The sequence below is a fragment of the Piliocolobus tephrosceles genome, chromosome X, assembly GCF_002776525.5.
Source record: "Piliocolobus tephrosceles isolate RC106 chromosome X, ASM277652v3, whole genome shotgun sequence".
NCBI lineage: Eukaryota > Metazoa > Chordata > Mammalia > Primates > Cercopithecidae > Piliocolobus > Piliocolobus tephrosceles.
This window is the reverse complement of record NC_045455.1, coordinates 36,436,425-36,459,430: the sequence shown is the minus strand read 5'-3', so window position 1 is coordinate 36,459,430 and position 23,006 is coordinate 36,436,425. Positions and strand designations below refer to the sequence as shown.

Sequence of the window (23,006 nt, the reverse complement as noted above, 5' to 3'; positions counted from 1 at the left end):
ATGCAGGTAGTCTACGCACAGGGTACACATGTCCCAGATTATGCCAGCTGTTCCAGCATCCCTTTGATAAGACCTTCTGTCCAAATGTGCCACTTTAGGCCGGGCTAAGTGACTCACACCTGTAATCCCAGCACTTTTAAAGGCCGAGGTGGGTGGATCACTTGAGGTCAGCAGTTTAAGACCAGCCTGGCCAACATGCTGAAATCCCATCTCTACTAAAAATACAAAAATTAGCTGGGCATGGTGGCACGCACCTGTAATCCCAGGAAGGGATTACAGGAGGGATACTCGGGAGGCTGAAGGAGGAGAACTGCTTGAACCCAGGAAGCAAGAGGTTGCAATGAGCTGCTATGGGGCCACGACACTCCAGCCTGGGCAAAGAGTAAGACTCCGTCTCAAAAAAGAAGTGTGCCACTTTAGATGAGAAATCAGATGGAAATCCTATTAACAGACCAAACTAAGAGAAATAATCTTTAAAGCATTCTTTCAACAGTTTGCCTTTTTAAACTCAAGTACTTTTGTACTCTTTCCACCTATTCCAGTTCTCCTCCCAGACCAGACAAAAAACTGGGTACTAATACAACCCTTCTGATACACTCTTTCCCTTCTATTTACTCAATGCACTTTTGCGAGTAATCTAACAGATCACCATATTTCACAGTACATGCCCATCTGCAAACTTTTAGTATAGCCACAGCATTTTAAACGTAGATTGCCGTCTGGCATTTTGACAATTCTGAAAGATCAGGGATAAGTAGCTCCCACAACTGACTGAAAAAACAGGAAGTATTATTACATCAATAGATAGTAGACTAAAGCTTTGCTACTAACTCGATTTGGGGGAAGACTACTTCTCAAACCAAGGGACTGTGATCTACTCAAGATTTTTTGAGAATTAAAACACATATATATTTTTAGATGGAGTTTCGCTCTTGTCACACAAGCTGGGATACAATGGCGTGGTCTCAGTTCACTACAACCTCTGCCTCCCAGGTTCAAGCTATTCTCCTGTCTCAGCTTCCTGGGATTACAGGTGACTGGGATTACATAACTGGGATTACAGGTGACTGCCACCATGTCCGGCTAATTTTTGTATCTTTAGCAGCAACGGGGTTTCACCATGTTGGCCAAGCTGGTCTCGAACTCCTGACCTAAGGTGATTCACCTGCCTCAGTCTCCCAAAGTGCTGGGATTACAGGCGTGAGCCACCACGCCTGGCCAAAGTATAATTTTTAACAGCAAAAATCTGAAACCAACCCAAAGTTCCACCAGTAGACAAAACTTGAATAAACCATTGCATATCTCTATGTGACATAAGCAATTGCCAATACAATATCCACTGTCCCTTTCTTCCTAACAGAACCCCTATACTGTTAGGTATGAAATATGTTCAGTTATAAATTACATTTCTGGTCTTCTCAGGCAGATAAAACTGATTGGGATATTACATGTGGGTACGTGTATACGAAAATATACAAATATACATGTGTGTAAATATATTCAGATAGAGATAAAAATATATTTGAAAATTATTACATATTATATATATGTAGGTAAAGCACCAATCAAGTGCTTTACATACATTATTTTATTTAATCCTCACAAGAATCTTTAGTATTTCCATTTCGCAACTGAGTAAAATGAGGCTCAGAAAAGTAAAGTTTTCAAGGTCACAAACCAGTGATTTGTAGAACCAAAATTTTAACCAAGATTTGTGTGACCTAAAGCTAGGGCTAAATGCAGAAACATAATGGCTTAACTGCCAACAATTATTTTCACTAAAATTATAGTTTTGTTTTTTTTTTTTAAGACAGGGTCTTGCTCAGTTGCCCAGGCTGCAGTGTAGTGCTTTGATCCGCACCCTCAGGCTCTGGGGCTCAAGCAGTTCTTCCACCTCAGCCCTTCAAGTAGTTGAGACTACAAGCATGCACCACCCCATCACACCAGGCTAATTTTAAAACTTTTTTCAGAGAGATGAGGTCTCACTATATTACCCAGACTGGTCTCAAACTCCTGGGCTCGAGCGATCCTCCCGCCTCAGCCTCCCAGAGTGCTGGGATTACAGGCATGAGCCACCACGCTCACCCTGGCCAAATTATAATCTTTTAACATCAAATTGAAAAGATATAAATTATTGTATGACTATTAGGGTGAAGAAAGGAGGTTATAAAATACACACAAAAATTTCAGGACCTCTTGAAGTATGAAGTCAGTTCCATTGTCCTGTGAAGGTCCTTGTATTTTACTACCTTAAAAACAGTCCCCTACTAAAATGCACGTAGGACAAAAGCAAACAGACCAATTGTCAATCTAATTATTTTCATAGAACACATAATAAGACTCTATTTCTGTAAGACATTGTGCAGAGTAAAAGCGGGCCTGACAATACTATCCTTAGAAAGCCAGCATGCTTGTAAGGCTGGCCTTTGGCTGGCTCCCGGGCACTTTGATTTCTTGAGCGTTCCCATTATGCCCTGATAAGGAATGGTTCACTGTGCCTGAATTGTTTACGAAACAATATGGTCTACACTGAACATCTGCTTTCCTCCCAGGAGTCTGGAATTTTGGTACATACTAGGTAGGTGGTGCCTATGTGACCAGTTCCAAGTAAGAACGCTGGGCAGAGTTTCTAAAGAGCTTGCCTAATCCCCATGTGTTGTTACAGTTCACTGCTAGGGGAATTAAGCACATCCTGCGGAACTCTGAGGACTTTGGAAGATTGCGCTTGTTTTCCACTAGACTTGGCCTCATACACCTTTTCCATTTGCTGACTTTGCTTTGAATCCTTTTGCTGAAATAAGCCAGGGCCATGGGCATAATTACATGCAAAGTCCTATGAGTCCTCCTAGAGAAATCATTTAAACTGGGAGTGGTCCTGAGTACTCCCAACACAAAGATATAGAAGATAAAAACTCAGTTTAGTTATTCCTCTTATGTGTTTAAATAACCTGTAAGGTATAACACAAATCGTTACCTCTTCTTTCTTTATATCTTTTTCTTGGTGCGGGAAAAATTCTACCTTCAGGCTTCCTGATGATGGCTGCTCTGGAGGAGGTAGGTAACTCTTTGTATTCACAGCATCAAAAAGTTTTTCCACAAATATCTGTGTCTCTAAAAATAAAACCAAACACCATAGATTAAAAGACATTTGTTAAGATTAATTCTCCGCTTCCACATCTCTTATCTCTAATATGATGAAATATACCTTGACTTTTATAAATTAGAAAATATACTAGTACTGGCCGGGCATGGTGGCTCACGTCTGTAATCCCAGCACTTTGAGAGGCCAAGGCGGGCGGATCCCCTGAGGTCAGGAGTTCAAGACCAGCCTGGCCAACATGGTGAAACCCCGTCTCTACAAAAACACAAAAATTAGCCAGGCATAATGGCAGGTGCCTGTAATTCCAGATACTAGGGAGGCTGAGGCAGGACAATCACTTGAATCCAAGAGGCGGAGACTACAGTGAGCTGAGATCGCGCCATTGCACTCAAGATCACGCCACTGCACTCCAGCGTGGGTGACAGAGCAAGACTCCATCTCAAAAAAAAGAAAAAAAAAGAAAGAAAATATACTAATATCAACAGCTTCCCAACCAGTGTGCCACGGCACAAGTCCTGAGGCAATACTGATTCATGCTGTTTTCAAGATGGCAGGGGCTGGAATGGCCGCAGCCTCTGGGCCAGTCACTTCCAGCCATGACTAAGTTTTCTCCATGTAGCCTACTCAGTGTGGCAAACACAAACACTATAATTATCTAGATGTGGCAAGGTGCAAAAAGCTGAAAAGCAATGTGCTAGTTAAGATTCAAAGTAGTTTCCTAAGCAGTATTAGCTTTAAATAATTAAGCAGTCATTTTCTTAATCTTTTAATCTACATAAGAAAAAATATCAACATGCTTTAATAAACACGTGGACATTACTGAGAGGTGGCATCCATTTTAAATAAGTTATGCATATACTCAGTAATAATATTGTTTATTTAACTTTGTTAAAATTAGGGCTTCTTACTAAGTTCCTTTAATATTCTGTGGATAAACTTATTTTAAATAACTTTATTTTTTATTTTATTTTTTTTTTTTTTGAGACGGAGTCTCACTCTGTCGCCCAGGCTGGAGTACAGTGGCCGGATCTCAGCTCACTGCAAGCTCCGCCTCCCGGGTTTACGCCATTCTCCGGCCTCAGCCTCCGGAGTAGCTGGGACTACAGGCGCCCGCCACCTCGCCCGGCTCGTTTTTTGTATTTTTTTTAGTAGAGACAGGGTTTCACCGTGTTAGCCAGGATGGTCTCGATCTCCTGACCTCGTGATCCGCCCGTCTCGGCCTCCCAAAGTGCTGGGATTACAGGCTTGAGCCACCGCGCCCGGCCATAACTTTATTTTTTTGAGACGAGTCTCACTCTGTCACCCAGGCTGGAGTGCAATGACGCAATCTTGGCTCACTGCAACCTCTGCCTCCCAGGTTCAAGCAATTCTCTTGCCTCAGCCTCCCAAGTAGCCGGGACTACAAGCATCCACCATCATGCCCAGCTAATTTTTATATTTTTTGTAGAGATAGGGTTTCATCATGTTGGCCAAGCTGGTCTTGAACTACTGACCTCAGGTGATCCACCCACCTCAGCCTCTCAAAGTGCTGGGATTACAGGTGTGAGCCACCGTGCCGAGGCTTAAATAACTTTTTAAAATATAGTAGTATTTTCAAACCAAAGATCTTACCTTTCTGAAGAAATACGTCCAGCTGATCAATACATAATGCCTTTAACTCTTTTTCACTTTTGTCTTTCTTTACCAAAGCCAGAACATATTTTGCTAGGGCAGATGGATCTGCATCACAGCTAAAGAAAAAAACCAACGTTGAAGAAAATTTAGCCAACTGCACATTCTACAAATTCCAGTTACAAACTGAATTAGTGAGAATAACAGCTCTAAGTGAGTTAATACATGTAAAAAGCACCTGGGTCACAGAGGACCTTGAAGAAATTTAAGTTCTCTTTATACTAACACTTCTTAATGCTATGTGTAGCCATTTTATTTCTTAAAAACATACCCATCAGTATATTAGTTTAAACAGCAAAAAAAGAAAGTCTAGAAATGGATCCAAACGTACTAGAAATTCAGATTTTATAAAAGTGGCATCCAAACCAACAAAGAAGAGATAAATTATGCAATAAACGTATTGAGGCCAGGCCCAGGGACTCAATCCTGTAATGACAGCACCTTGGGAGACTGAGGCTGGCAGATCGCTTGAGCCCAGGAGTTCAAGACCAGTCTGGGCAAAATGGCAAAACCCAGTCTCTACCAAAAGAAAAAAAAAAAAAAAGAAAAACAAATTAGGCATGATAGTGTGCCCCTATAGTCCCAGCTACTCGGGAGGCTGAGGGGGAAGAATCATCTGAGCCCAGAAGTTCAAGGCTGCAGTGATCTGTGACCGCATCACTGCATTCCAGTCTGGGTGACAGAGTAAGACCCTGTCTCAAAAAAAGAAAAGAAAATGTATTGACACAACTTGGCAGTTACCTTTACAAAATAAACTTGGAAACATGTTAGAGGAAAACATGTTTCCTTTAGAGTTTATTTAACCCTGGAGTTAAAGAAGATATAATATCCATATATCAAAAAAGTAATGTGATTATTAAAAAAAAAAAAAATTAAAATGAAGAATCAACAAATGAAAAACAAGCTCAGTTTATCTCATCACAAACAGGCTAATTCCCCTAACCCACAGTGTTTTTACCAAGACCAACATTATAAGAGAAAAAAAGACAAAGGATATGAATAGATGCTAAACCATAAAAGAAATAAAAATGATTCCTAAACAAGTAAAAATTCAACCTCACCCATAAGAGAATACAAATTTAAGTTACACTGAAACATTTTTCAGTTATCAGGTTGGCAAAATCCAATAAATATGAAAATGTATTCCGGTGGCAAGACTAATGAAAAAGCAATTTTAAACATGAGCTGGTGTGAGTGAACTGGTAGATGATAAGAGTATTCTGGTAGTATCAAGGTCACAAATGCAAGTTACATCTATGAATTCTACAGATATACTCACGTGTCCAAAATGACATGTGTACAAGTTACTTGTTGTCATACTGATTGTAAAATAAAAAATGTGCACATGTGCATTTAGAGAGGACTGGAAAAATAAACTGTATTAAAATCCACACAAAAGAATGACATGTAGCAAAAGGATACAAGAAACAGGTAATGAAGTTTTCAACCCTTAAGGACATCTTCATATCAATTTATTAAATTTAAAATGCAAGACAGAGAAACGGTTTGTATAGTATGTACCATTTGTGTTGGGGGAGAAGGGAGAAATCTGGCTTATATATATGTGGAAGGATAAATAAACTATGGCTCTTTGGGCAGGATGATAGTACGAACTATAAGTAAAGGAGGGACAGGGTCAGAAGGGAAAGTTTTTTTTTAAAAAAAATATAATAATTCTACGTATTCATAGAGTACAATGTGATATTTTGATACCTGTATGCAATGTATAATTAATAAATCAGGGTAATTAGCATATCTATAATCTAAAACATTTATTTCTTTGTGTTGGGAACATTCCAAATCTTCTCTTCTAGCTATCTGAAAATATATAATAAATTAACTATAGTTACCCTACAGCGTTAAACAACAGTAGAACTTACTCCTCCAATCCAGCTATAATTTTGTATCTGTTAACCAACTTCTCCCTGTCTCCCTACCACCCTTCCAGCATTTGGTAACCACTATTCTACTTTCTACTTATATGAGATCAACTTATTTAGCTTCCATATATGAGTGGTAACATATAGCATTAATCTTTCTGTGCCTGGTTTATTTCAATTAACAACATCAGGATGGAAAATGTTTAATGTCTGAACTATTTTCATCCAATTCAAAAAAATGATATAATTGTTTATAACTAAGCTAAAATTATTATTTAAGATTTTACAAGTTAGAGTAACTAACAATAAAATAATAGCAGTAGTTAATTACTAACATTTACTCAAGACCTAGTTTGTGCCATGAACTGCATTTCTAATTTTACATACTATATTGGGCTCTCACTTTACTGACAAAGAAACTGAGGTTCAGAGAAAAGCTAAGTAGACTGCCCAAGACTATATAGCAAGGAAATGAATCAAGATTTAAAACTAAATCTCATACTCCAAAGTCCACATTCTTAACCACCACACTAGACTGCCTCTTACAACGAGGTGCCAGAAACCTGACTTCCAATTTACTTTTTAAACACTCAGAGTTACAGTCACTCCCTATTCACCTGATTACTCCTTTTAAAAGTCATCCACGGCCAAGCGCAGTGGTTCACACCTATAATCCCAGCACATTGGGAGGCTGAGGTGGACAGATCACGAGGTCAGGAGTTTGAGACCAGCCGGCCCAACATGGCGAAACCCCGTCTCTACTAAAAATACACAAAATTAGCCAGGCGGGGTGGCGGGCGCCTATAATCCCAGCTACTCAGGAGGCTGAGGATGGAGAATTGCTTGCACACGGGAGGTGGAGGCTGCAGTGAGCGGAGATTGTGCCACTGCACTCCAGCCTAGGCGACAATAGCAAAATTCCATCTCAAAAAAATTCATCCACAATGCTTCCACCTCCCTATATCCTTAGTTGCTGCCATGACACAGTCCATGCTCACCTCTTCCTGTACTCTCTCCCCTTCATAGCTTAATTTTCAAAGACCATTATATCAAGCAGTTTCTAAACAATGCCTCAACCACATATGACTCATTGTCCTCTTACCATCCTTTCATCTATCCAGCTGGGTAAAATGCCAAAAGAGAATCAACCCCTCAATTAAGATTTAATTTCATAGCTTTGCAGCATAAAAATAATGGCTTAATTTCACACCCATAACATAAGTGAGGGTTAGTAAATAACATTTTCCAAGGATACTGACGATACAAAAAGGTTTAACAGTAATAGCTTTAAAAGGATAGAATAAAGATATTAGGAAATCAGTAGGAAGATGACTACAAATGAGCACAGGGAAAGGATAACTTAACAGTTCATTTTAAGAAAAAGAGATACATACAATGATATATTTGACATGACACCCTTCAATCTCCTTATCTGTTAGCAATTTTAACTAATAATAAATACAAAATAGAGATTCTACATGTTCTACCTAAAGTTGAAAAGCAGAATGTTAATAAAATAACTGATACACATTAAAGTAAAGCTAGCAAATACTGCAAGACATATAGAAAACATCTCAATTCCTGTATGTTTCTGGCATATAATAGTTCTATAAGTGTAAACAGTAACATATGTCACTGAATCAAAAAGTACATCTTAAAGAGTGGATAGCTTTGCTTGCACAGAATTCGTACAGAGAAACTTGACTGCAAGTCAATCAACAGATGGATTTTACTTATTATAAAGACCACAAAGGCAACTGATAAATTTCAGAGATAAGAGCTACTTTCTTAATGAACTAGTACAGTTTATTGTATATGCTATAAGACTCACTAGATCAACATCATTGTGGTTGTTTTACAGTACATCCTCAAATTCTTCATTCCTCCCTTTAGAAAGGTAAAGCCTAATTTCCTACCCCATGAGCATAGACTCAATTTAGTGACTTGTTTTTAACAAATAGAAGTGATGGTGTGTTTGACTTCTAAGACTGGGTCTTAAAAGTTACTGTGACATCTTCTTCATGCAGGCTTTCTTTCTTTCTGTCTCTCTCTTTCTCTCTCTCTTGTTCTACAGAAATCACCTGCTATGCCCCAAGGAAAGACACTAAAGCAGCCTTAGGGAGAACACCATGTGGCTAGTAAATGTGGCCTTCAGTCAATGGCTAGCAAGGAACTGAGGCCTCTTAACCAATAGCCACATGTGAGTGAGCTTGGAAGTACATTCTACTGTCCCAGCACAACCTAAGACTACACGTGTGCCCAGCAGCTTGACTACAATCTCATAAGGGACACTGAGTCAGAAATATCCAGTTAACTTGCTCCCAAATTCCTGACCCACAGAAACCATAAGATAATAAATGTATGCTGTGTCACTAAGTTTCAGGGTAATTTGTCACTCAGGATTCATAGATCAACTTTTCTTATAAAGCTATTTCCATTTATTTACAAAGATTTGAAATGAGTTATGATCTATGCAACAAGAAAAAAAATCCACTTCAATGGTACAAGAGATTTTTTAAATACTTTCACTTTTTCTTTCAAAAATTTACTTCGATATACTTATTTCAACATTTTTAAACAAGGAGATTTAAGACTTTCACTTTTTCTTTCAAAAATTTACTTCCATATACTTATTTCAACATTTTTAAATACAATGATTTATGATATACTAAATTTTTGTTTTATCATATAATCAGCATGGGAATACTCAGATCTATGATGAAATAAGGATGAAGAACTGGAATAATAACCTTTTGATGTATCTCGAGATATACTTACATCTGGCCATCTGGTAATACTGTATGAGACCATGAAACAGATATCCTGAATAAGCACAATCAACCAGACATCAACCAAACTAGACATCAAGCTAAACCTATTTCAATTTACTGGAAATCATTATGATACATAATACTATTACTGCGTTTTATTGAACTGCTGTAAATAAATTCAGTCTACACTGAGTCTAAATGCTGTAATTTAATATTGGTTTGGGTGTCATGGTGAATTTTCAACTTATTAGTGGTTTTTCCAGTAACTTACCTGTCATTTCTCAATTCTCTCAACAAAATACCAAATCTATTTCATTTTCACACCATTATTTTTTAAATAGGACATTTTAAAAATGAATTAAAATGTTAGCAGCTAAAAATCTAGAGGAAGCCTTTCATGATTTTTAAAATTATTACAGTCTATAAACCAGTTTGATAAAACAGCAAGACAGAATTTCAGAAGAATCTCTGCTCAACATCTTCTGTAGAAGCAATCTGAACTGAAACAAAAACCATTAGCCACAACAAATAAACTACCACATACAGTTCTAAATCCTCAAAATAATCTGAAAGGAAGATGACTTTTTAACATGTGTTAAGAGTTCAAATTACATAGAAGCAGGGGTTGAAATTTCGCATTTAATGGCAAAACAACTGAATTTGCATTTAGGAGGCAATTTTCCTTAAGTCCCACAAGAAGTTCCATTTTTACTTCAGTATTTTTGAAAACAAAAAGCTGAGTAAAAAATATAGACCACAGAAATTTAGTAATATACTGAAATGTTATATATCAGGAACAGAAAGGCAAAATGTATGTTCTCTTTCTATTCGTCTTAAGTGTTATATTATCTGAACATCTAGTAATGATGTTACGCAAAGTCAATTAAATATTCAAATTACCTAATTAAAAAAACTATATTCATATAGCAAACTATTTTTAAAAATTATCTCCATGGCTAGCAAGATTGTTCGAGGTACTTTACTATACCAGTTGCCACTGCTGATAAAAGGTTTGTAACTTGAATGATCTATATCTTGTCAGAGCTAGACTTTTCTTTACCCCTGCTATACTGCTAGCATCCTGAAAATATGTGAAAGAAAAAGTAGAGCTGAAATTGCCTTACAGATCAAGGAAAAAAAAGAATCAAGTTTTGAAAAGTACTTCTTAGCTCCCACAAACAACAAAATCTGCCAATAAAGTAGGATTCTGACCACCAAGTGCTCCAACTGCAATTACTCTTCTGAGTGTGTTGGGGCTGGTGAGGGGACAGAATACAAACAAAAGCAAAAACTACAAAACAAGGCATGAGATGTGACTTAACAATAGCATTTGTAGAAGGCAAATAGAAGGTGAACAACTTAAGTACTTTAATAAATGGCTAAGTTAAAGGAAATGAAAGTGTGAAATGGCTGGGAGGAAACACAAACTCTAAACATGCAATAAACAGAAAACCGAGAACTGGACAGGAAAGAGTGCTGCTCTCCTATGCAGTAGAGTGTTAGTGCTTTCAGTTCTAGGTGCCACCTTTATAAATGCATAAACAAACTCAAACAGGTTCTTAGAAAATGACCAAGATGTACATGGATGTCATTATTAGATGGTTTTCTAGGGATTCTCAGCCTAGAGAACTGAAATGTCAGAGAGAACTTGGTAAGTCTTCAAACAATTGAAAGGTTATCACAAGGAAAAAGGATTACATTTGTCCAATATATCCTCCAAGGAACGTAACTGAAGCCAGTAAGCAGAAGCAGCCAAACAGGTTTTGGCTTAAAATGGAGACAGACTTTTTTTTTTTTTTTTTTTTTTAAATAATCAGAGGCCTCCCAAAGGCAGAATAAACTGCCCAAGGGTTCTCCATCATTAGAATGGTTTCAAGCATAGGCTGAACAGCTCTTGGCAGATAAGCACTGGATTGGATAGTAAATCCCTCACAAATATCAATGTGTATAATTATTAGGTTTAAATTTGTTCATGAGATATTGTGCAAATACATGAAATATAAGATAATACAGCAGTCTGTTCAATTACTGATCTACATACATTAGTGATAAAAAAGTATTTTTTAAAAATTACACTGTAGATAAAATACACCCTACAAAAAATCTGAGACATATTAATAGTTACTAAGCAAGAGAATATACATACAAATATCTGTTTCACTAGATCAATGGCTCATTTCTGTCAGGGATTATCTTTCATCTTCATATAAAGTTTGATGAATAAAATAAGAAAATAAGTATGTTGGGTTTGGTGATTATCGTCCAAATATCGCATTCATTATTCAAGAAAATTTTAAAAGCACCTACTCTGTCACTGTTCTAGATCCTGAAAATACGACTTTTAGAAACGTCACTGTTGCCACAGAATTTACATTGTTGGGTGGAGGGAGACAATATGCATATTACACAAACATACGTTTATACTATGTATTGTCAACATTTGCTCTGAGGAAAAATCCAGGTTGAAAGGATAAAGTGTAAAGGAGGAGAAAGGAAGAAAGGTAAGGAGAACGAAAACAGAAAAGATAAAACAAGCATTATTTAAGATCATCAAGGAAGGACTCTGTGGAAGTGACATTTAAACAGGGATCTGAATTTAGATAGGAATGGAAATGGAATGCAAGCATGCTTTATGGCTATCTAGGAAAAAAAAAATATTTAAAAAGCCCAGGCCAAGGGAACCCATCAGAAAGAGCCTAAGGCCTACTTGACCTACTTGACACATATGAGGGATAGGAGTCAAGTGAAATGGAGCAAAGTGAGCATTCATGAACACTGGGGTTTCCAATTTTAATTCTCCAAGGATTTCAAATTAACTGCTTCAGTGAGCTTTGGCAAATTAAACCTCTAAATCACTACCAAGTCATTCACATCAATGATTTTAAAGGTATAAAATTAAAACTTCGTCAATTCCTGAATATACTGTGTTAACGATACAGCTAATAAAGCTTTTTTTTCCCATTTCTTTTTTTTAGAGACAAAGTCTTGCTGTTACCCAGGCTGGAGGGCAGTGGTGCACTCATGGTTCACTGAAGCCTTGAACTCCTGCCAAGAGATCCTCCCACCGCTGCCTCCCGTGTAGCTAGGACTACAGGTGCACACAACTACACCTGGCTCATTTTTGTTTGTGTGTAGAAATAGGGTCTTACTCTATTGACCAGGCTGGTTTCGATCTCCTGGCCTCAAGTGATCCCCCTGCCTCAGCCTCCCAAAGTGTTGGGATTTACAGGTGTGAGCAATAGTGCCCAGCTAGCATCTTTGTTTTTAAAAAATAGTTCAGTTGGAGACTTCCAGCTTCATGCATACCCTTTAAAAGCACAGAAGTGACCATCTAAGAAGGTCATTCTCTTCCAACTATATCTGGGATGGAGAGGGAAATACACACACTAAAGTTACAGAAGCCAAAAATAATACAGAAAATCAAATGTTATAATGAAATATCTTTAAAAACTAAATATTCTTAATAAGAAACAAATCACCTTTAGAAATAAAGGTTGTACTAATCCCCCAACACACTCATAGTGTGTTTTGGTTTTTGAGATTTTCAAAACAGTAATGAGACCGTAAAGAAATCTTTAATACTCCGATACAATATTTCAAAAAGTTTGTTTTGCACGAGTTTCTTGGAGACTTTAGACATTCAGTAGAATGTAACTCACGGAATTTAACCCAAGCTTCCATTTTCAGTAATCTTGAAAAAGAGCTGGAGGTGGCAGTGGGAATTAAAAATTAAATTTAAATATGTTAACTGAGTAACTTTAGAACACGGATATGCACCCACGTCTGTTCCTTCCAAATTTTCATTTTATATTCAGGAAAAATATCTAATTTGCATCAAAGTCATGATTTTATATTCTGTACTTAGAATTACTCTTTTAAAAATCCAAATTTCATTGCGGCAAGCATAATACATACATTGAAATTTTCAATTGCTGTAGTTTATTACATGCTTCATTCAATTCGAACAAGAAAGCAAAAATAGATTACTTATATACAGCAATTAGTTACAGCAAAGACTACTCATTAAGAATTATTATACACCCAGTTCATTCTACAAAATAAAATCATCTAAACACGATCCATCCTTGAGCATCACACATTCTACTAATACTTCTTCATCACTGCAAAATGTATCACAATACATGTAATTACAACACTGAAAACTGGCCAGTTCTTTTATTCCCCCACATCACTCCAAGAAATAGCAGTGATTCCATCTTACTTTTAGAACAATGATTCTTAAATTTTTGGTATCAGGAGCCCTCTATGCTTTACAAATAAGGAACCACTCCAAACAGCTTTTTATTTAAAAGAGTTATATCAATATTTATTAAGAATTAAAATTGAGAAAAAATTGTTTAGTTTGAAATAATAAATCCATTGTAACTTAGCATAAAAACCCTATATATTTCTTTGAGTAATGAGAAGAATTTATTCGTGCAAACAAACAGGAAGCCTATATGTGGGGCTGGCTTTTTTTCTGAATCCAGGAGTTCAAATCATATCACCAGGACTCTCTATTCTGCATTTTCATTTTCAGAAAGGCTCTCTATGTGTGGCAAAAATGATGGCCCCCAAGCAGTTCTCGGCTTACGTTATTCTCACAGCTAGTGAAATCAGAAAAAGGAGGCTACTCTTCTCTCCCCCAGCATCCATACTGGCCTGTGAAAATGACTCATCTTTCCCAGCTTAGGTCATAATCAGGTCAGGGATGGGCAGAGCTCTATGATAAATAGCCTCACCTGAAATTAAATACCATATTTTTTAAATTAAAAAAACCCAAAAACTATTTTTCCAAAATCAAACACAACTTTTCTGAGAAGAGTGACCACGTTTTACACTTTTTGCAAATACCTTTGTCTGGCTTAATGGAGGACAGGCCGATTCTTATATCTGTTTTTACATTCAGTCTGTTATGATACGTTATATTGCTTGAAGTACATGAAGAAAAACTGATCTGACGTAGATACATAGTTGGAAAAATAAGGACCTCATAAGACACCATGAAAGGCTCTCAGGAAATTCCAGGAATCCTCACACCACACTTGGGAACCATACCTTTAAAAGTTACGTAACTTCTAAATTAAATTTAAAAAAAAAAAAAAGAAGTGTCCATTAAGTGTCAAAGACCCAACAATCAGATCACAAAACCAAAGTAAAAGTTTGTGCTGTTCAGTGCAAAGAGCAGCAGCCCAAATGACAAACTAAGCACAGATCGCTGTGGTTGTAAGTGTGGTTATAACATCACGCCACAGAACTCTCTCTTTAAAAAAAAAAAAAAAAAAAAAAAGGTGGATCTGCAATATGGTAGCCCATGACTAATCTTCATATTTAGTTTGTTGTTTTTTTTTAATTCCTATTCATAGTTGAAGAATTGAGTTCTCTGAGAAAAGAATGGTTCTAGAGGCCACCCTCACTCCAGTTACTCACATTCTATCTAGTTAACAACAGATCTCAGATAATCCATCCCTCTGATTACTAAAATTAGAGAGCAAAGGCTAGTGAACATTTTCTTTTAAAACCAAAAAGGCAAAATTATCCAAAAGAAATAGCACTAAAACTAGAAATACAAAAAATCTAGTTCTATCATCCTGTTGGATAAATTCGGCTGAGTCGCTTAAACCTTCAAACTTTTTCTGATATTTCTTTAAAAGGTCTGGCTAATGCTGTGTGGTTATGTATGCTAGAGATTCATTTTTAAGTCTTTAACATTGCTACCAAAATTTTCTGATACGGTTACCAGAATCATGCCAAAATCTTTCTTTAAAAAGGAGAAATTATTACAGACACTTTTCCGCTCATGAATCTTAAGACTAAGCAAACTAAGCTTCAGTTTCTTCATCTAACAGCTGACCTGCCAAACTAGAAATAATTACCAATAAGTATAATTACAAATAAGCAGCACTTTATTAACCTGCCAAGCACCCTAACAATCGTTAAGGGATTACTAAATAGTGAACTATGATAAAAAATGCCTATAATCACCGCTAAAAACATACTTTAGTTAAATTCTGGTTGTCATATTTTAAGTCCTATATTCCCTTTCAAACCTACTTTGTCCCAAGTCAAATTGTCAGCCTTTCTATGAAGCAGTCTGGTATTGAAGAAAAGCACTGAACTGTACTCCAAAAAACATAGAGTTTTCAGATTTCCAGTCTGGTGTCATTTCTACTTTATTCACTAGTTATATAATCCTGTGTTAGCATTTTATTTCTCTAGGCTTTAGTTTACTCATTTTAAAAATAAAGGCACCGAACCATACAATCTGAAAAAGTGAGTCATTTTTGTGAAAAAATATTAAGCTTTCACCACCTTGCACTCTTTCTCTCTTCCCATTCCCAGTAACTTTTAGTTAACCGAATTTCAGAATAATTCGGTACATAGCATTAGAATCATCAAGAGATTTTTCCTTTATGTCTCTCTGAAGAGTCACAGAATCCCATTTCCTCAGCACTCATGACCAAATTTTGAGCCCTTGGAAGGCATAAATAGATAAATTCTACTTAATAGAAACATTTTGTATAGTTCTCCTAAATTGCCAGACCTATGTATCTGTACATTGTTTCTACCACTGTTATATAACAACTACTGGTATGTTTGTCTGTTTCTCCCATTGGTATTACAGATAACTACATCTGCCTTTTCCCTAGAACAAATCACAATGTATTGAGAAGGAGCTTCTAATTACCAACATTATACCAATCTAAATTCAGGCATTTCACAACTCAGTCTTAAACTAGACTAAGAAATGGCTAACTAGTCTTCCTTTGTCTTCAAAATGTTTTATCTAATCAAACCTCTACATGTCATAAACTGGAGTGCAGTGGCAATCTCGGCTGACTGCAACCTCTGCCTCCCACATTCAAGCAATTCTCCTGCCTCAGCCTCCCCAGTAGCTGGGATTACAGGCATGTACCACCATGTCCGGCTAATTTTTGTACTTTAAGTAGAGATAGGGTTTCACTATGTTGGCCAGGCTGATCTTGAACTTCTGACCTCAGGTGATCCACCCGCTCGGGCCTCCCAAAGTGCTGTGATTATAGGCATGAGCCACCGTGCCCAGCGAGCAACATTCTTAAAAAGAGATCGGATCAAGTAACTCCTGTTTTAACCTTCACCACATCTCATAATATAGCTCCAAAATTGTCCGATCACTTCAGTATGGCAATAAAACTTTCTCTACATCTGAAACCCACAGAGGTTAGGTGGATTCAAGAGCCTTTTCCTAATCACAATGTATACTCATGATTCCTCCAAACTTCATGTATCCTCACAGAACTTAACTGTTCCTCAAATTTGGCTGTTTAACGTCATCAAAGGCATCCAAACTCAACATGATTCAATTTAGGAAAGTACATTAATAACTTTGCAGACTGGTAACTGCAAGTTTATAAAGTAGTTTTCAAAATAAGGTCTACCTATTTCACAGTCTGCCAGCTACTATAAAAAATTAAACTTTTTAAAAAGGTAAGATAAGCATTTGAGAGATCATTAAAGAAAATAACAGTAACATAGAAGAAACATCACAATGACAATCTCTTACAAAATATGCCCCAAAAAAGATCACAAGTTATATGCCTTACAGCACCTGTTATTGCATTTATAACTATTACAAAGAGCAACAAAAAAATGATCTGCTGAAGTATATATTAATGCTATGTGGAATCTGTAATCATTCAAACACTTTTCATTTATAAGTGACTTCATTTAAGATTTTATAAATGTTTTTTATCGACTTTTAAATTGCCTGTAAAATGGAAAATAAATAATTGCAGAATGTATGGAGCAGAGATATAGAGATCTCAAAAGCAGACTAGAATTTACACTGACACACTATCTCCTGTCACTTCTTTTAAAATGGCTCTTTAAAAAACAAAATGAGGAATTACTAATAATGCAATACATAACATCATAAAACAAGTTCATCTGAACTACTGGATTTAAACCAAGAAAGTATACTTAATACTAAGAAAGCCCCCAATAGCAGCCTTAGCTGACTTCTAGAAAATAACTTCTACTAATGAAAATAAAGCAAACCATACACACAGAGGAAGATGTTCATTGCAGAGTTATTTAGAAAGTCAAAAACAGTGTACCAGTTGTGTTGTCAAAGAAAAAAAGAAACCGGGGGAAAAAAAGTTATTTGGAAAGCCAAAGAAAAAAGAAAATAACCTAAATGATAAATAAGAACAGAATGGTTACATAAACTATAGTCTCTCACCCATGTACTAACCAAGCCTAATCCTGCTTGGCTTCCAAGTTAGATGAGATCAGGGGTGTTCAGAGTGGTATGGCTGTAGATGATTTGGTCATGCAAAAACATTGGATTTCAGCCATTGTAACAGCATAAAAACTACATATTAATAGTAAAAGTTCAAGGATGGGAAACGTGAAGAGGATTTTGCTTTTCATTTCAAAGTCTTTAAGTTTTCCTTGACTATGTACAGGAATTACTTAATTCAAGAAAATAAGCTTTTTTCCCCCTAAAAAGTAATAATTACATCATAAAGTACTATTTAAACAAAGTGCAATATACTCACATAATGGAATTCTATGGAACCACTGGAAAGAATAGGAATCTACCTAATAGTATACTTTTATGGGATGATGTGCAGTGTTACTGGAAATACTAGTTGCAGTAGTAACATATAAATGATTCTATCTATGAAAAAAAGTTATGTATCTTCATAAATAGGTGGCACATATAGGTTTATTTTTACAAATATATGTTTACATGTTTACATATGAGAATCAGAAAGCAATAAGAAGACTCATTTTTGGTTTCTATTTCTACGCTGTTTAAATTTTTATTAGAACCATCATGTACTATTTTCAATTCATAAGACTTAAGAAACTGTGTTAACTAATCCAGCCTAAAAATAATGAGAGCATTATTATTAACTACTGTATATACCATGAATCTGACAACAGAATACTACTCAGCAATACAAAGAAGCAAACTACAGGTATATGCAATAATACGAATAAATCTCAGGCACATTACAAGGAGTTAAAAAGAAGCCTTGCTCAAAATAATACTCTGATGCCATTGGCAGAAAGTTTTACAACAGGCAATACTAATATACGTGGAAAAAAAGCAGAACACTGCTTCCTTCTAGAGGTAGGTGGGGGCATGGAAAAAGAAATGAGTAAATTGCAGGGCTATAGTAATGTTCTTTATCTTAACAGGTGACTGGGTTACAAAAATGTATACACTTGTCAAAACTACAAAACGGTACCCTTAAGATCTGTGCACTTGATTGCATCTAAATTCTAAAATTAAAATAAAACTAAAATCCTGAAGTAAAGCATGGTATGCATGCTTTAGGGGTAAGTGCACTGACATCTGCGATTTATTCTGAAATGAACCAAAGGATAATAGCGACAAGCACACTAAAATGTTAATGGCAGAATCTCAACCCTCAAACTTTTCTGTATATTCAAAGTTTTCATAATAAAGTTGAGGGGCAAGGGCAGTCAAGCAAAACCAGGCAGGAAAATTCTAAAACTGAACATTATTGACAGGGGACTAGCCTTTTATCACCAAAAATAAGAGAAAAGTGTAAAAGACATAGATAAATATAACATATAAAAAGTCTAGAATAAACCCAAATACATATAAGAACTCAGTATCTATTTAAGGTTGCATCTTAAATCCTTGGGAAAACATGGATTATGCAGTCAAGTTTTATAGAGATACCTTTGTGTGCATCTGGATAAAAATACATAAATAAGGCTTTATCCCTACTTCATACCTGGATTTTCTTTCAAAATAAGATAATAAAGGATATGTGTGATACTACTTGAGAAAATACAGTGACTGGTTTCCATTTTGCCTGACTTCTCGTGGTCATAGTATGATTTATAGCACACATATTGTCAATTAGAGTTCATTAATTGACTGGTAAATCAATTAGTATGCTGGCATACAGTAAGCACAACTAGTGATAACTTTTGCTATATTATCATTGGCAGTAATTTTATCTCAAAACAGGGAAAGTTTTTCTGACTATGACTACAATAGAAAATCTAGACTCCATGGAGTAAAGGATAAATTCAACTACATAAAATGAAGCATTTCTTTGTGTGTGTGTGTGTGTGTTTTTGAGACAGAGTCTTGTTCTGTCGCTCAGGCTGGAGTGTAGTGGCCCCATCTCGTGTCACTGCAACCTCCACCTCCTGGGTTCAAGCTATTCTCCTGCTTCAGCTTCCCAAGTAGCTGGGATTACAGGTGCCCACCACAACATCAGGCTAATTTTTATACTTTTAGTAGAGACAGGGTTTCACCATGCTGGCCAGGCTGGTCTCAAACTCTTGACCTCAAATGATCCACCCACCTCAGCTTCTCAAAGTGCTGGCATTACAGGCGTGAGCCACCGCACCCAGCCGAAGCATTTCTATATTAGAAAAATTAACACAAGCTGGATCAAAACATAAATGTCAGTATGGGAAAGAAAAAGTTGTAGCTCATATCACAATTTCCCTAATACATGAAAAGCTCCTACAAATCAACTTTTTAAGAAACCAACAATGTATCAGAAAAACTAGGGAGTGTAAGAACAATCAACAGAAAAAAACACATAATATGTAACATACAACATATAATTATATATTACATATGTAAATTATGTATTACATAATTATAATTACATGTGTAATATATAATTATATAATAGTAATATATAATTAGTAATCATACATAATTACATTACATATTATTTATGATGTAACCATTACTTTTTAGGGAAAAAAGCTTATTTTCTTAAATTATTAAATTAATCTCTGGAGCATTATATATTATATATAATAATTATATAAGTATGTATTATATATAAGTAATGGTTACATCATAAATCATAAACATATATTCTAATATATTAGTTATATAATTATGTTATATGTCATACATATAAACATATTTAATGTATAAAAATACATATTATCTATATATAATAATTTATAAAACTTTATATATATAAATAAACATAGGAAAAATTTTTCATCCTAACTTTTATAAGACAAATGCACATTAAAACTACATTAGCCATTCCATCTCAGGCTGGATGTGGAAAATCACAAGAGACCATTGCTTTCACCCCAACAACAAAAAACAAGCCACTTTAACTACAAAACTATAGTATTTTTTAAAACCTAAAGAGCTTGAGGAGACCAAAAAAAAAAAATTCATAAATGAACTAACTAAATTCCAGAAAGTGACAAGCCCTTCAGAAGAGCAAAGAAACCCATGTTTACTCTCATTCCTGGTGGAAAGTCAGGAAGAAAAATGTGACTCCATAGATCGAGGTAAAGAGAAACCAGCCAAACTTTAAATCATCTTTTAGCAGTCATATATACGTGCTGTCAAGAGAGATTAGAATCAAAGTACCACAAGCCACAAAGTGAGTCTACAGCCACTCATCAACACTTACTAACCAAAGACTCATGAGTAATTCTGGGAGCAAGGAAGAACTAGAAGTGATCACCAAGAAACTAAAAGCTTCCAGCTAACAAAGTCTGAGGGTAGAGCACACGGGCTGAGGGAAACCCCTCTGAGGCATTCCTGGGTGGGTTACCATTCAAAAGACAAGGAAAGGAACAACACTGCTGAAACACAGTTTCAAAAGTCATAAAGGCAGGAGGTAAGACTGAAGAACAAAGATCTCCCCAGCAATTCAAAAACCTGGAACCAGAGGCACTTGGCCCTCTTCCAAGTGTACTTCCTTTCATACTTGCTGTAAAGCATTTTAATAAGCATTTTAATAAACATTCACTCCTGCTCTAAAACTTGCCTCAGTTTTTCCTTCTGCCTTATATCTCCTCGGTCGAATTTTTTCTTCTGAGGAGACAAGAAGTGAGATTGCTGCAGACCCATAGGAATTTGCAGCAGTTAACATACGTCGGTGCTGCATGACTTGGGTACATTCTCTGCTTGAAAGAGACCTGTACGCAGTGCCGTCTTCGGCTGGAGGCATTCAAACCACACAGATACAGTTTTATTCTCCCATTCGCTTTCTAGCTTACTAACCAACCATCAGAACAATTCCTCTTGGTCACAAGTGGCTCTGCTCCCCCATCTGACCACTGAGATCACCCTATGGCTCGTGGAGGTGGGAAGGAGCTTGGGGTCTGCACCGAGTAGAAATGAGGCACTAATTACCCTCCTGGACACGAGGCTCACGAGAATGATAGGGCTAAAGCCTAAAACCGTGTAGTGCTTTGGGTTTCCTCTTTTTTCAACTAAACTCAGCTTTTCCCCAAGAAGCGGCACTGCCTATTTTGTGTGTGTGTGTGTGTTCTGCAATGGCTGTGTGCGCCTGCTGGACTGTTCACCTTGGGAGAAAGTCTGCCTCTCTGTTTTCACTCTGCATACCACATGACTTCTTAAACACACACTTCTTATTTGTGCACCTGTGGCTTTTACTGAGTTTACACAGTAGCAAAGACCCAGGATCCCCTACAGATATCCTGAGATGTATACCTGTTCTTATCCTACCAGCTCAAATGACCTCCACCCTTCCCCTGTCTGCTGGCACATTGCTGGGACAAACACTAATTGGAACTGCAGCTCTGCCAGCTACTTATGACTTACTATATGCTTTCCATTCCTGTTATGCCCCATGGTTGAGTTTTCTGGTGGCTTTTGAAGCAGTTTGTCAACCGGCATAAGGGCTCAATCTGGCCCTTTAATTCCACCTACTTGCTTTTTGAGTTAGCACCCCTTTGGGAGGAAGAGAAACTCTTCTTTTGCCATTTGCGAGTGCTTACCTCAAGCCCTAAGTCCTCTAAGAGGTTACTACTTTCTATCAAGAGGGCAAATAAACGTTGCCCTCTGGAATCAAAGTGCTGTTTTTGGAAGCACATAAAGGCTTTCCGTAAGTATTTCTCTTGCTTCCTCCCAACTTCCTTCTGTAGCATCCATTCCTCTATTCCATGTGTTTCTCAACATGCATCAAGACCTTCAAGGTCATATTTGAATGAAAGGAAGTCCAGCCCCCTTGTGGCAATTAGCTAAATTTTATTTTATTTTTATTGTTGACAGTCTCGCTCTGTTGCCCAGGGTGGAGTGCAGTGGCACCATCTCGGCTCACTACAGTCTCCGCTTCCTGGGTTCACGCGATTCTTCTGCCTCAACCTCCTGAGTAGATGGGATTACAGGTGCCCATCACCACACCTGGCTAAGTTTTGTATTTTTAGTACAGACGGGGTTTCACCACATTGGTCAGGCTGGTCTTGAACCCCCTGATGTCAGGTGATCTGTCCACCTTGGCACCCAAAGTGCTGGGATTACAGGTGTGAGTCATGGTACCCAGCCCCAAAGGGAAAATTCTGATTCTGCCCTCAAAGCATTTGAAGCCAATGGGGAACTGATTCAAACGAGAACCAATCAGACTACAGGGTAACTAAATGAGTCAGCCTCCACTCAAGTGGCCTAACAAAAAAAAAGGCATGCCCCTTACCGACAATAAATCTTACTTACTTCAGTCTCTACAGTCCTTTTACACAAAGGATCTAGCATAAAACCAACTGAAGGGAACACAAAATAGTAAGAAAATGTGATCTACATGAGATGAAATAGTCAATGGA

At 36.8% G+C, this 23,006-nt stretch overlaps 1 protein-coding gene across 9 annotated transcripts in view; it reads right to left on the bottom strand.

Moving 5' to 3' along the window:
- Positions 1–23,006, bottom strand: part of RBM26 (RNA binding motif protein 26) — a 95,905-nt gene that overhangs the window by 62,616 nt on the left and 10,283 nt on the right. For all 9 annotated transcript variants that reach the window (XM_023185837.2, XM_023185844.2, XM_023185895.2 and 6 more), the window contains exons 2-3: positions 4,712–4,830; positions 2,975–3,111 (exon numbers count right to left, since the gene is read on the bottom strand). In XM_023185837.2, the coding sequence (XP_023041605.1) occupies positions 2,975–3,111; positions 4,712–4,830 (256 nt within the window). The remainder of the gene's footprint in view (positions 1–2,974; positions 3,112–4,711; positions 4,831–23,006) is intronic.